Source organism: Octodon degus, unplaced genomic scaffold, assembly GCF_000260255.1.
Source record: "Octodon degus isolate 3935 unplaced genomic scaffold, OctDeg1.0 scaffold00066, whole genome shotgun sequence".
NCBI lineage: Eukaryota > Metazoa > Chordata > Mammalia > Rodentia > Octodontidae > Octodon > Octodon degus.
Window position 1 is genome coordinate 3,737,822 of NW_004524642.1, and position 16,319 is coordinate 3,754,140.

A 16,319-nucleotide genomic window follows, 5' to 3' on the forward strand; every position below is an offset into this window, starting at 1 on the left:
CACTCACCGGACCTGGGCTAGGACTGGGTCTCTCATATTTCATCTTTAAGGAGGGGTGGGATTGCACCTGCTCCTTGAGGGCTAGGTTGCTTCACCTCAGGGACGCGAGGCCTTTCACGTGCAAGGGGAAGGAACGGACGCGGAGCAGCGGGGTTTTAGGCGCGTCCCCGGGGTGCGGGAGAATCCCCCACGCGAAGGGAGGAAAGGGTTCCTTTGGGTCACAGTTTCAGGGGTTCGGGCGTGGTGTGCTGGGCCCCCCGCAGAACCTTCAGGGTGCGCGGTGGAGGAGTGGAGCCCCGCAGGGAGCCCTGGGAAGCTACGCGCTGCGGGGAACCCCAGTCCCGCTTCCTTCCGGGGCGCCTCCGGGATCAGGGCGCTGCGAGGTGCAACAGCGCCACCGCCCTGATTCCCTCACCTGTGCTCCTTCCTCTCTGGGAGGCCTTTAATTAATTAATTAATTAATTAATTAATTTAGGCAGAACCGGGGATTGAACTCAGGCCCTTGCACTTGCCAGGGAAGGGCTTATTCTACTGAGCCACCTCCCCGGCCCCTCTGGGAGTCTTTTAATCTGGTCGAATTGACAAAGAAGATTAATCTGTACCATGCAAAATAAGATTTCCAAAGAATGTTATTTTTTCTTTTCATTCCTAATACAAAGGCCCTAAAGGCCAGGTAAAGGTAGTCTGGCTGTAGCACAGTAAGCGATAAGGAGCAATCATTGAGCATTTCCTTCAAATATTAATATTTTTAATTATTTAACAGATTTACACTAAACTCTAATCCTTAGACATATGCAAAAATCACCTTGCATACATCAATGGATGAATTAATGTTGGAACACTTGCTATAATTTGAACAGAGTAGCCAGATTTGTACTACATCTTTCTGGAAAGCTGAACAAGTTTGGGAGATGCAGGGCTTTTGTGGACCGAAGGTCATGACAGAGCCAGCGAGAGGCCGGGCGTCCCTAAGGGCAGCACCCCCGTGGCGGGCTAGGGCTGCGGGGAGCAGAGCTTGCAGGAGACCCAGGAGCCCACCTCAGCAACCCGCCTTGCGCTCTACAGACTCAGAAGCAGGCGCTGCGCTTGCTCCACAGCATCCCGTGTGCGCTCTCGCTCCAGACTTATTATAGGAAAGAACAATTTAATGTTGTAATCTTTTTGCGTGTTCAAGACCACGCACTTTATTTCATTCTGAACTCTTAGCTGTCGCTTCCACCTTGAGCAAAGCCGCCTAAGTGAAGCAGGTCCCGCAGCAGGTTAACGACAAGCAGAAGGGTCAGTACTTAAATTTCAAATGTAGAGAACTGTTCTACACAGCTGATTCCTTCGCAATGAAGAATTTATTCTTTGTCCTGGAAAATGTAAGCAATATTCTGACTGAAAATAGATTTCCCTTGTGTGTGTGTGTGTGTGTTTGTGTGTGTGTGTGTGTGTGTATGTGTGTGTGTGTTTAGTATAGGGACTACAAGGTCTCACTACACAGATCAGACTCGCAGTGATCTGCCTGTTTTCAGCCTCCCAAGAGCTGGGATTACAGGCTCGCCACCACGCCACAGTCTCAATCGCCCTCTCAGCACGCCCCGAGGGGCGGGACTGGCATGGCAAGCCGGGAAGTTCATGAAAACACATCTTAATTGTGATTTTTTAAACTTTTGCTTCTATACAGTTTACATTAGGTGTATTTCATGTACAGTGGTTGGAGAGTGTTCTGGATTCTGATTAAATCTAATAGAAAAATTTCAGTTTCACTTACTGTAACTGTTCCCATGAAACACTTAACAATTCAGGAGCTTTAAAACTGTGGTGTGTAGAACTGAATGTCCAGGATCCACCTTTTTTGGAATAATCTAAGATTTTTGATAAAGACTCAAATTCTTCTTATCCAGTTGACATTTACAGACTTACAGCTTTTGGAATATGTTCTTGTAACAAGCATCACTAATTTTTGTCTACATGGGATTTTGAATCTGAAATTTAGAGTACAAGAATACAAATACTTCCTTCTGGTTGAAGAATTCCTTTCTACTCTTCCTACTTTATCTTCAAAGTCAACTGTGTTTTATGCTAAGATAATTAATATCTTTCTAGTTCACTTACTTTGGTTTTCTTTTTTTGGTGGTACTGGGGATTGAACTCTGGACCTTGCGATTGCCAGGCAAGTACTTATTCCACTGAGCCATCTCCCCAGCCTACTAGTTCATTTATTAACATCAGCTTGCTTTGCAAAAGGACATAAACACTGACATACCTGAACACACATCCTCTCTGTTTGGATTGTGATAGAGTTCAATTCTAGCCAGGCCAACTAATACAAAAAGGATGCGGTTATTATGTGTGGAGACAGGAGGGTAAGCAAGATTTTCCTCTGTTAAGTAAGTGGGTTACAGAAAATTTGCTCTTCTGCTAAAAGAGTTAATCTATAATTGACCCAGCCATATAATATAATTACATCACAATAGTAAAACAACCTATGAACTATAAGTGTAATTTTTGTATATGAGTATTGAGTGCAAATAGTTTATGACTATTAATATTATGAAAATACTGAGGAGAATAGAAGAAACATGGAAAGCTTTGCTATATCTATATTTACCAATAAGATCATTTTATTGTTCTTGCAGAGGTGAAAGTTCTCCATGATAAAGTTGGGACTGAGATTAAGCAAAAGATTTAGCAAAAGAGTATTTTGAAAGTGATTTATTATTACTGTTGCTAAAGTATTTATTATTGCTCTCATACTTTTTTTCTCAAACAAAGCTTATATGGTTCTTAACCTGATCAGACGTTATCAATTCTTTGAAAAACTTTTGTCTTTCTTAAGTGGATTTCAAATATTGACACATTATGGACAGAGATATTCTACATAAATAAGTAAATATGATTATCATGTTGAAAAATATTTCCTCCAGCAATATTTCTCATTTAAATGAGAAAAAACATAGTTATTCAAAACAACAAGAAAATTATCACAGTGTCATAAGAAAAGCACTTTATGAATTGAAAAAAAACATTAATTTGCTTCTAGAACATTTCTGGCAAAATAAGGGTTTAATGTAATCACTTCGGTTGTGAGGAAGACATTAAAATACATCAGTACAGTCACATTTTGAGTGAAGTAAGATTGCTTGGAAGGACTTTGGGTTATACGAAGGAAAAACGCTTCACATTTCCTTTCTACTGCAGTACAGTACACCCGATCCTCTGGCATATGAGTCAAAAACAGTCTCATATAAATGCATAAGAAAAGTTTCTTCCTTAAAGTATGAGAACACATTTCAGCAATAAACTTACAATCATTTCCTATTTCATGCTATTTGGAACAAATCAACACATTTCCTTGTAATTAGCTTCCATGTAACTCTCTGTTTGCTTTTGATAAAAACTTATGGAAGGAAGATAAGATTAAAATTGATCCTTGAGTATGGATTATGCTCTGCTTAAGGAACTAATTTGTGACTTTAGAAAAGCAATATGAGAAAGGAACCGGGAGGCCTGAAGAATCAAACTCAAGAAAAGAAATTAGAATAAGTTTTGGAATATTTAAAAAAAAGTTTTTTACTGAAAGATTGGCCCTGTTTGTGCTTTGGATTTAACCTGATGGACTGATTATAAGACAAAACAATATGAAGCAAATGCTAAAATTTTTAGTGATTCATACCTTTAAATGAGTTCTATAATGAAGACCATACTGTCATATGGTCCATGAAGTGAATTTTCCTGCATAGTTTGTTTGTAACTCTAGCCAACAATAGAGTATTGGACTGAAATTAGTACATGTTCCTTAGAAAAAAGGTGAAAGATTTATAGGATCTGACGAGAAACCAGAGTATTTATGTTCCTTAGACATCATCTTTTCTTTTGTCTCTTGTCCTTGCTTTTATCTTTCACTTAAAAAGATTAACAGGAAAAAAATTAAGATTTTCACTTAATATTTTGGTGCCATTATATTGAAATTCTAGCAGGAGCTAAACTTCTACTTCTCATATTTAATCTCTTTCTATAATATTCATCTTTTCTTCATAAACTATTAGTTATATATGAATCACTATATTGGTTCATTTACTATAAATGTAGAATTTTTACTGAAAAAATCATCAACTTTTAATAATTTGGAAATATTTTCATTGAGATTAAATTATATTATTAGTGAAGTGGAATGTATTTTGTATAAATTTCAAAGAGAGTGCAAATGGCAGATTATTAATCTTTCCATTGCTTACATCCAAATATATTAAAGAAATACTCTTCATGTTCATTCATGAAGGATGGTAGGAGCTGTAACCCCAGCAAGTGGAGGCAAAACATAGGTCAAGTGATAATTATTGTGGAGTGTTGTAGATCCTCCTTTCGTTTCATACACATAAGAAAGCCAAAATTGATTTACCCCTGTGCTCTGGAGGGGGTGTGGCTTCCCTGTCATATATGGTCCTATTTTTCTCCATTAGAGCCTCAGTTCAATTCAGACCAAATACGGTCTCTGTATTTGGGTGAGCCTCCCCCAGCTTGAAATTTGTTCCTTTGTGTCGATTTTCTGGGTCTCTTAGAGTTTCCCCAGTATAAATATATAAATTTGTAAGAAGGGAACAAAGAAAATAGTAACAGATTATTTTAACTTTAGCAAGGTCTTTAAAAGAATAGATCAGAAATCAAAGTTTAGTAAGTCAAAAAGGAAAGGGAGCTGGGAATATAGCTCAGCAGCTTAAGATCCTGCCTGGCAAGCGCAAGGTCCTCAGTTCAATCCCTGGTACGGGGGAAGGGAAAGGAAATAAGGTAGAAATGGCAGGGTTTACAGTAGGCTTGCATCAACAGAGTTTAAGGGTCTGAGGAGGTAAATTAGAGTGAGAACAAAATGTACAGCAAAGAGCTTCCTTTAGTTTCAAGTTCAGAGAGAAAACTCATCTACCTGTTAATTTTCCTGAGTGGTCAGTAGTGCCTATGAACTTCAATACGCTTTGAATATACTTAACATATTCCCACAGGAAGTCTTCATTTCAACAGTAGATCTCTTCTGTTGGATTCCTTATTTCAGTTCTGCGTGACCTTACTTTAGTAACTTATATCTCCCCTTTCATCTGCATACTAACATGTTTGCTGTAACCTGTGGTTGCCATCTTCACAGCGTCTCTCATTTGTTTATTTCTTTTTATTCCAATGCCAGAAGGTAGTCCAGAATTTATAGTCTCTTAATGATTATGGCTTTGCTTCTTGACAAGAAGTCATCATCTCCACTAACCTCTCTGCTCAAATCCTTTTTGTTTCCTCTTTTTTTTTTTTTTTGGCAGAACCAGGGATTGAACTCAGGCACTTGTGCTTGCCAGGGAAGCCCTTATTCCACTGAGCCATCTCCCTGGCCCCTGTTTCTTCTTAAGACAGGGTCTCACTATGTAGTGCAGGCTGACCTTAAGGTCACTTTGTAGCCCAGGCTGGTCCCAAAGCCACAGCAATCTTTCTGCCTCAGCCTCCCCAGTGCTGGGATCACAGGCAGGCACCGCCATTCCCAGCTCTGTGCTCAAATCTGGTCAGACATTTTTTCTTAGATTTTTCCCCCCAAATTTGCAACGAGAGATCACTAAATGAAAAAAAAAATGGATGGATTTCTATTTTTGACATTAAATCTGCCATAAAAATGCTTGCTATTTTTCTTTTGATCTTCCTCTCTGTGGTTATTCTGAATAGCTACGATGCTTAGTACTACTTCACATACATGTTCCGTAACTACTTGTACGATGCAGCCTGAACTCTTGAGGTTGTCACTTCCTGCAGTATGCTCTTCCATTTTTCTTGCCTAAGTGCTATTCATTTTGCGTATAGTCTTTATGAATTCTTTCTGATTTTTTTCAACCAGATATTGTTATTGTTTCCTCTGTATCATTATAACTATGTAAATAACTTCCTTACCTGAGGCTCTGCATTTTTTATTATAGTTTTCTTTTTGTGTTCATATAGTGAACTTATTAAATGCATAAATAATATTTTAATTTCCTATATCTTCTAAATAGTACATGTCTCAATACCTCATATAAAATGAAATTCTGTAAATATTTGTTTAATTGGGAGTAAAGAGTCATAGATATATAAAAAAATTGATGTACTACATACTTAAGAACCCTATTAGGAAAGTATATTTTAAAATATGCACAAAATTAAAATTTAAAAATAAAAATCACATGGTCTGAAAAATGGTCTGTCTTTATCCTAAGCCTTCCCTAATGTGAGCCATTTCCACCAACTAGAACACTAGATTTTTAAAAATTCAGTGGAAAATTCTAAGAATTCTTATTGAAGGAACTCTGATAAATAAAGGTAATAATGTTAAAGTCAAAAGTATGAAGATGAAGTATAAAGTAACACAATCACTAGGCTTATATAAAACAAAACAAAATATAGTTTATCTTTTTAATAAGACATTAAAAATGTGACTATCGTGAAATCACATAGGACATTTAATGGCTTAAATTTGACTCCTAAGTCAACAAGCGACAATTGTAAGAACTTGTTCCCAAACCATCTCTGGCTAAGACATTGATTTTGAATATTTATAGGATGTTGTTAGCATTCTTCCAGCTATTACATTAAACATGGAGAATATACTGAATATGCAGAAGTTTAGTATCAAGAATTACTTTGCCATAGCCTGCCCACGGTATAGTAATTCCTTACTAACGAAACACAAAGACCATAGCATTGTGTCTGACCTTGGTATTTACTCCATTCCCAGTAAGTGTGAGTTGTTATCTCATCCCTCTCCTTTTGTTATAGGGCGAGATGGAGAAGAACAAGAAGTGTGCGCATAGTGATGAAGTACATCTTTTCTATAAAATAAAAATTGCATAATAAAACAATAGTTACATAGAAATTATAGAGAGAAGGTTGCAGTTAAATGAAAATCCTCTCACTTGTTGTAATATATAGATCAGGAAAATCGCTATCTGTTAATTTTTTCAATACATTGCATAGGCAAAAATATTATTTTAAATCTGCATATAGTATTTTCTAATTTAAGGTTTCCTAGGATGATAAAATTAATAAATTTTGTATTCATAGTGTTATTAAAACATAAATCATGTTCTGATCCATTTTAGCAGTTGTAATATATTTCCTCTAGTTGTGTAAATATTTTACTAGATAATATTCATTTAGTTGCTCTCCTTGATAGAAAACTTTATTCTTTAGTAATAATAAACTTGCTTTAGACTAATACCGACATCGCACAAGTTTTTGGAATGCTTTCTTGAAATCTTCATTAAAGATTGTATAAATTAGTGGATTTATAAGGGAGTTGAGATAACCAAGCCAGGTTAAAAAGTTTGACATTTCTTCAGAAATTTTACACCTTTCACAGACGTTCACAACCAATTCTTTTACAAAGAATGGCAGCCAACATATTACGAATGCACCCAAGATCAACCCCAGGGTGGTGGCTGCTTTCCGTTCTCTTGGGCCTGAGATCTTTTGCCTTCTCCAAGATCTCTCATGCCTGAATTCAGACCTGGTACTTTTCATTGTGTTGTGAATTTTATCAAAGTCTGTTGATGGATCCGATAAAGATTTTTCCAGCATGTAGGGTGTGGACACCATCTTAATGCTTTTCTCACCACGCTCCAAAAGGATTTGACCGTTCAGCCCCTCCTTTGCAATTCTGCTTGCTTGTCTTCTGTGGTATAGTGTTTTTGCTGCTCTGTATATTTTGTAGTAGAGGATCAAGATCAACACCAGTGGAATGTAAAACGCTCCAAACGTTGAGTAAATAGTAGAAACAATATGGTCGTGTCTGATGATGCACTCATCTTCTCGGCTGGCTCCTTGGTGTCTCCAGAACAGAGGAGGCATAGAGATAAAGACAGATATGATCCAAACTATGGTGATCATAATGCCAGCTTGCTTGGGGGTCCTCTTTCTGGCGTACTCAACAGCATCTGTGATGGCTCGATAGCGATCCAAAGCTATAGCTGAGAGATGCAGGATGGAGCAGGTACAACAGGTAATGTCAACACTCAGCCAGATGTCACAGAGCACTTGCCCCATAATCCAGCTCTCTCTTACAATATACACAATGCTGAAGGGCATCACCAGCACAGCGACAAGGAAATCTGTGACAGCCAGGGAGCAAATTAAATAATTGGCTGGGTGGTGCAGCTTCCTGGTCACAACGATTGCAGCAATGACGAGGGAATTGATGGTCGTTGTCATCAGTGCCAGCCCCGAAAGAGTGAGGGACACCAGGATTTTGGATGGCATTCTGTTTAACAGTTCCTCTGAGGTCAAGTTTTGATCAGAAGAGTTTAAGAAATCCATTCTTTTGTTTTAAAAAGTCAATACTGCTGAAAAATGGGTACCTGTAATAAAGGAGGGGGAAAGAGTTCAGAGAAAGCCTCAAGAACTTTTCTCTTCCTTTCAGAATACTCTTTCAGAAAAGTACATGTATATGTTTTCTAGAACATTCCATTAAAAGTGGAGTTGAGATTGCAGGTATTTTTCACTTAAGAGACCAGTGAGAACAGCAACATCAGCTTTCAAAATGTTTCTTAAAATGACTGACATAAAACAATTTTTTATAAGTAAACTAACCAATTATGCAATAAAATCTCTACTATTATAGAATTTATTTTAATAGCTACATTAACCCTGGCTATGTTTTCTTTTCTTTTTACATAGCAGAGAATGTTTGAAAGTACATGTCATTAGATACATACTTAGGTATTAGTAACCCAATGTAAGACAGCATTATACTAAGGCAGTATGCAAAATCATACACAATATTGTGCTTAATTTGAGTTACATTGAGGACATCATTATTTGAATTGTGGAGACTAAAATAACTTTAAATACATTTAAAATCATGGTATAGAGGTTACATAAAGGAAATGAGTTTTAAAAAATAATATATTTAGCATTCCATGATAAATTTTATAGATGAGGTAAATATCAGAATGTTCAATAGTCTTCATGGATGCAGTAGCTAATTTGGTTTAACAGAGACAAAGTGAGTTAAGCTGGCGTCAAATCGCCATACAACACATCCATACTAACAATGGCTTGTGCGACCAGTAATCCACTTACCCAGAAGTTGTCAGTGAGCGGAGCTCACAATAGCACTCTGAAATGAAAGCCTTTTCCTTATTCTTCATCTTTTATTTAACTTTGCTTGGGCGTTCTACTTCACAGCTATCTTCCTGTGGCTCTTGAACTTTCTATTCTAGGTCTATTAAGTCCCTTTCACTCATATTACTTTTATTCTTTTCAGCTTGTTGTGAGAGTCATGATGTATGATCCTATTTTGCAAAGTCAGTATAGGACCCTAGGACCTAGAATCAGTGTCATAGCTATTACCTTGCTTCTGAGAGAGAACTCGTCATCCATGGCTTATAACTGTTGCTTTTGTCCATGTTATTTTAATTAGGAGTCAAGTAAGAGCAAATGAAGTATAATGAAAGACGAGTATTAATTATAAGATAGTCCTTCTCCCACTTAGTCTTCTTTTCTTTTGCTTAATAATACTTTAGCAGCTACTTGAATCTTAGGGATAGATAGGGAGAGAGTAGAAATCTGAAATTTTATTCTTAGCTATAATTGTTAATATACTGTCATATCCCTTAAATTAGGTAAATAGTATAAATGAATATGTATTATATATAATTATTACTACATTGCTCATATTAGTTAATGATATTTTAAAGTGGTAATGCTTTGATTATTGAAATTAATAACATAATAACTTAAAATACTTAATTTTTATATCAATTACTTCATAGAAATAAAAATAAAGCATATGATATGGTTAAATATATTATAAAATACCTTGAATTTTATTTGTGTTTGACTTACCATACTAAGTGTCATTTTGACTTTCAGATATTCATTGAAACCAAGTGCTGCTAAGGAAATCGAATGGCAGAAGAAATTTGAATATCTGGTAAAGGAAAAATTAGCGCTTGTCTAGTGCGTAATTGAGGAGTTGTTGGTTAACTACCTACATTAAAAATATCAACGCCCATTTGTAAAAGGCAACTAAGGTAATTCCAGATAAATAATAGATACTAAATTCTTAAAAATTCTAAATGGGTCTTTCTCAAATTTAGTAAAATTTTACAAATTTACAAGCCTGGAGGGTTTCTAAAAACATGAGTTCAATCCCCATTTGTGCCAAAATGAATAAATAAAATAAAATAAAATAAAAACATGGGTTTCTGGATTCTGCCTCTGGACTTGGTGACTCAGAGAGGCTGCGCGAGGCCCTTAGGACTGATACTGCTACAGATTCCCAGATGAGACCAGGGCTGCTGCCGCAGGACAGCAGGCTTTGGCTGAAAGGACAGCAGTTGCCTCTTCTCCGTCAGAACAGTGTGTATGAATTCTTGTCCGCTGTAAGCGGCACTGGCATTTCTGTTACTCAACTTTTTCTGTATTGCTCTCTCTCGATTTTTTTTTCCTGGAGTTTCTCAAATGAATGATCTTTCATCTAACTTTGCTTGGGTGTTCTTCTACTTCACTGCTCTCTTCCTGTGGCTCTTGAACTTTCTATTCTAGGTCTATTAATTCCCCTTCACTCATATTATTTTTATTCTTTTCAGCTTGTTATGAGAATCATGATGTATGATCATATTTTGCAATGTCAGCTTAGGATTGTAGGGCCTAGAACAGTCACAGAACACTATGAAAACTGTCATTGAAGTCCTCCATATGTATTTTCAACATTAGTGAACTTTGTAGACTTTGTGTATTTCTAAGAAATATTCTTTGTGGGCATATGAAAAACACTCCATAGCCAATAAGACATATTAGGAAATATGGTAGATGACTTCATTTCTACCCCATTTTCTCATAAAATTTGATATATTAGCTATATATTTAATTAAAAACACAATAGCCATTTAACTGGTTAATTTCTTTGCAGTATTGCTTAGTGTTAAGGGGATTGATTTATAAGTGCTGAAATTTCACATATTTCTCACATTAAAAATAGTTTTTCACTTTAATTTCCTGATAGAGAGTTTCAGCATAGGAAATAATCATGAAAGTATATTTAGAGGAGAATAGTGAATAAGGAAATAGTTATGTGGATTTTCATAATAAAAACCAATGATGTAAAAAAGTGGACTAGCTTAAAATTAGAAGCTGAATTATGTAACAATTCAGTTAATTTCACTGGGTGATATATTATTGCATTTAAATTAATAAAATGGTACTTAACATAAGTGAAAGCATCAAAATTTTCATCATAGTTTACAATTGTACAACAAAATTTATGCCATATAAATTTATAATCCAGTTAAGTAGAAACCTTCCCAATAGTAAAGTTATATATCTAATTAATCTGCAGATAGCTGTATTTGTAGATAACAAAGAAAGAAGAGTGAATGCAAGGAACTCCAACTGGGCTTCATGTTCCTTTTGTCTCGTTTCCTTTGCTGTTCACAATTAGAAACTTAAGAAGCTATCCACCTTCATTAATCAAGGCATGACTTCTCATCAGATTACTTTATGTTCCTTTATGGCTTCAATTGTCAAGGTGTGCTCTCACAGTGCTAAGGACCACGGTTGGATTACTGAATTTACCAGTACTCTTCTTAAAATGTAGATGAATTCAAATGTGTTTACTGTGAAATAACCAAGATTATACTACATAGAGCCTATAGTTTCATCAGGCACATTAAACCTTCCTGAAAATAGAAGAAAACAAGTATCCTAAGGCTTTACGTGAACGGTCACCACTTCGTTGATTTAGTCACATGATGTGATTATTCCTTGGTTGATGCACAACATTTTAAATCGAATATTTAGGGCAGCCTATCGGGGCTCTTCCCGCCTCTCAGGAGCTATCCCCATTCCTATTCTTTAATAAGTTTTCCTACTCTTAAAAATAAAACTAGTATCTAATATATATTAAAGTGTGATCTTGATGTTCCACCGTGTCTTTAGGTTAAACTTCTAGCTATCAGCTCCGAGATGCGTACATTTAATCTCTGTGATTAATGGAAGGTTTCATAGCCCAGAAGTTTCTATAATAACCTTGTAGAGAGGTAAAATGATAAAATTCAATTCTATCAATATGTCACAAGAACCTACAAGGTGGCTGTTTCAATTAGATCAAGAAGAGTGCTCACTTTCCTGAGCGCTTACATCTGTAGTCACGATAAGTGACTTACCTCTATTAAAGCCATTCAATCCTTAAAGCTGCTCTGTGAGGTGAGTCCCTCTATTACGTTCCTCCTCTTCAATAAGAAATCTGAGACATAGAAATTTAATCAACTTCTCGATAAAGGCAACATAAGTAAATGGTGGAACAGACCTATTCTTTCAACCACCATTTATGCTAAGGAATTTATTACTCAGCAGCTCCACTTTATGTTATGATGCCTGCAAAGTACAGTATTTCTAGAAAATATTTTGTGATAAATCAAGATTGGTGCTCAAATGGAAGCAATTCCAACATAGTGATGTTAATGGCCAATAGAAAAATATTTTTAGCTTTGTCTAAATTGTTTTACTCCTTTCTAACTCTGAGACCTCCTTTGCTATTCTATTTCTTTGCTCTCACTCATTCCTCTAAGAGCTATTTATTGAGGGCTTTTATGTGCTGATTAATCTGATGGTTGTAGAAGATAACCCCAGGACAAAACAAAGCAAAAGAGCATATTATTCTTGCCTTTTAGAAGCTAGCCTCAACAATGAACACAGCTACACGAAGCAATAAAGAAATTGTGAAGGCATATATGAAGTATCCTCTAAATGCCAATGAAGGAAAATTAATCGTAATGTGTCAAAACAGTGAAAGCCTTTCCAGGAAGGGAGATAAGTAGGAGCAAATATAGAGGCATAAAAGTGGAAGCAACTGTTGGGCCCATGATGTAATTGGTGTACTGCTCACTTGCACCCACAAGGCACAGGAGGACTTGGCTGAGGCAGGAGATGGCAATTAACCAAGGAAGACCATGAGAAGGCTTGCATTCAACACAGGAGTTTATTTTGTAGGCAATCAGAAGTCTCATAAATGTTTTAGAAGGGAAGTAAAGCATACGATCTGTTTTAGGCAGAGTAAAAGGTGCATGTAGAGTAAGACTTGAAGACTCGGTGCTGCTCCTCTAGGGAGACGGTGAGAGCGACTACAGAGCATGCTCACTGACGTAGGTGAAATTAGAATGTTAAAAAGTAACTGGAATGAAATTGGCCTAGTGTTTTTCTTCCACCATAGATTGGGCACAAAGAAAAAGATAAACAGATTATTTAGGCATCAAATCAGGATCGGGATGCAGCTAGGTTTAAAGCAAAGCCAAGGAAGATGTTGGTGCGATACTGGTTGTTTCAGAAGGAGCAGGCCAAGCATTGGGCGGTGAAATAGGCCAGTGCCGAGTAGTCTGAGGTCCTGATGAGGTTCAGAAAGACACAGAATATGGGCTCATGTAATATGGAATTGACAAAGGAAAGGACAGATTTAAGTCATTTTCAGAGTTTGGGAATGGAGTCTCCACGTTAGGGAGTGGCTCCAGGCTCAGGTATAAGCTCTACCTCCATTGTTTCAGTGGAGACCTCTTCCAGGGAGGAATGGGGGCCGACGCAAAGGCTTTCCAACACCTCTGTCAATGCAATCTTGTTGTATTTTCCATGGAGACCTGTTTTGTTTATTTTTCCTATTTCTTTAATGCTATGTGCTTCTGCACCTCAACAGGACCCCAAACCTCTCATCCTTGGCCTGTTTCCTCAACCTGTTACTCTCTCTTGTGTCTCTAAGGTTCTCCGTGTCCATTGATCTACTTTGGCCTACCCTACTTTTGGCTTTGGACACCCAACCCTCCCCATCATATTGTATCAGAACTCTGTCCAGGCCAATGTGCTTATGCTAGTTATCTGACAGGATCTCATTCTCAATTTATGGACTTGTTTTAGTTGTCTTTTGGATCCAATGATTCCCATATTTTCCATACACAAGATGTAGTCACTCCCTTCCTGAGCTCCCCAAAACTCACTCAGTCGTGGCATCAGTCTTGATGTCTGTGATCTCATACCGTACGTCATCAGCTGAAGAAAAAGAAGAAGCTCGAAGACCGTAGTGTATCTTGTCCTAACGACTTGTGAACTAAACTGACAAGTTTCCTGTTCCCTGTGTTTTAGTGTATAATTATGATTTAGGAACAGTATAGATGAAATAAGTGTTCGTGTTAAAAAAAGATGAGGGAAAATGAGGCACATAATGGCAAAAGACCTGAAATCCACCCAGGCAAATGTTGTTTGTGTGTACTACGCTGAGGGAGAGAAATTCATTCATATTAAGGCCCACTTCTTCTCCTTAACCTGTTGCCGTAAATAACTGTGTGCTCTGTACTTAAATACCCCTCCAGGCCCTGACTCTGTTCTTAGAGTTCTAGCTGGTCTATGAGAAAGAGTTTAGTTATACCCACAGCCTTCTCCGCCTACTTCCTGCCTATTTTCATTTTGAAACATTCCTTTCATTTTAGCTCAAGTTAATATAATTCTCTTAGACACTGCACTTCTCTATGAGTCTGACTGCCAAAATTACATCCTCCAAAGCACATGCATAAGGTTTTTCCAGACACACTATTCTCTTCTTTGGGGAGGATGTTAGAGCTGTAGGGTAACACATGTAGGATTTTACAAGTCTTGTGTCCAGCTTGAGGAATATACTAGGTACCTCCTAAATTTCTCTTAAATTTATTTATTTATTTATTTATTTATTTATTTATTTATTTGCTATAGGGTTTCACTATGCAGCCCAGACTCATAGCGATCCTCCTGTCTCAGCCTGCTCAACACTGGTATTACAGGCGTGCACCACCATGCCTGGTTTCAGTGGCAAGCACAGCATGCCCGGGCTTCTGGGGCTGGCACACCATGTGGTTCCAGGGATCAAACCCTGGTTCTTGTACTTGGCAGGCAGGTGCTTAGACCACTGAGCTATCTCCCCAGCCCAAATTTTTCTTAAATCTTAATGAAATGTTTTATAGCTATCCTTTTGATATTTTATTTACCTTGATGCAATTTGTACAGTGAGAAATTTTAACTATCTGGAAAAAACAGTGATATGAAATAGTTTTCTTTTTCTATCCAACAAGTCCTGTATCTTAGATATTTCTTCTGAAGTTTGGACATGAAGTTTTAGTTCTTTTTCTTTTCAATTTACACAGCTAGAAAAGTTTGTCACTGGCACTGAGTCTTTTTGGCAATTCCTTTGGGTGGATTTATAAATTCATTGGACATATTTTATCTTTCAGGTTATTGCAGACCACGTGCTTCAAATCATTCTGACACTGCTAAATATGAGTTGTCCTCTTCATATTCATCTGATTTTCTCTTAACACCTTTTGACTCTCCACTAAAAGGTTTTTTTTTTTTTTTTTGTGGAACCAGGGATTGAACTCAGGCCTTTGCATTTGCCAGGGAAGTACTTGTTCCACTGAGCCATCTCCCCAGCCCCCAAAGCTTTCATTAATAATCTGCTTGCTGTTTCTCCAGTCTCCATGTCAGATAGACTCATAGCCAGGGTCCTCTGCATCATTACTGAGTGGACAGTAGGCCTTATGCCAGATTGTTTGCTATCAATTCAGCATCACCAAGAGCACCCAATGCCTGCCATGCCAAGAAGAAGGAAACTACATTTCCCAACATCTCTTTCTCCAAATGGCCCAGCTTTAGAGTGGGATTTTCCTAAAGACTGGGAGGCCAATAGCAGGAGAGTCGATGACTCTTGTGTTTGCAGTGAGACAGGAGGGAAGATATAGAGACCACTTGCTTTTAATACACTTTGAGAAGCAGTAGTTGGAAGTTTTCTCCATTTTTTTGAGAACTACATGATTCCCAAGCAAACCTCTGAGAATCTCCTACTTCAGTGCTTTAGGCTGAGGTGTCTCCTTCTTTGACTTTAGGTTGCAAATAGATTGAAAGTAAGTTTTTGCTTGCCTGCTTTTTGTCCTCTAAATTTTCTATATTGATACTCTATTAGCTTCCTTCCAGTAACATTTTTATTCCAGTAACATTTTAGTGATTATTTTCCTAAATAGTTCCAGACTAATATAAGCAGGTATGCTGCTAAGTAGTTATTGGAAATTAATTCTTCATCCTTTTTCCTTGTGTTATTATTACAGGGATGATGGGAGTGTTCGAGGAGGATTTATGTAATCAGCTGGGATTGGCTTTTAATTCATACTAAGAAGTAAGGCATCACACACTTCCCAGTTTTCTGAATGTAGTGAAGGACACATGAATCACAGGGAGCCATTTTAAAATGACTTAACCCACAAGAAATATGCACTCATATAGGAGTATTTCTTTGGAAAAATTGTCTATTTCCTGGTAGGTATAAA

The 16,319-nt window shown here is 37.2% G+C and overlaps 1 protein-coding gene across 1 annotated transcript; it reads right to left on the reverse strand.

Moving 5' to 3' along the window:
- Positions 1–7,197: 7,197 nt before the first annotated feature.
- On the reverse strand, positions 7,198–8,298 carry Htr1f (5-hydroxytryptamine receptor 1F). The gene has a single exon (XM_004634822.1). It carries the CDS (start codon positions 8,296–8,298, stop codon positions 7,198–7,200), a length of 1,101 nt encoding a protein of 366 aa, XP_004634879.1.
- Positions 8,299–16,319: the final 8,021 nt, after the last annotated feature.

Bases quoted from the DNA above. Each gene is read 5' to 3' on its own strand.
- Htr1f (XM_004634822.1), bottom strand. From the start codon at position 8,298: ATGGATTTCTTAAACTCTTCTGATCAAAACTTGACCTCAGAGGAACTG.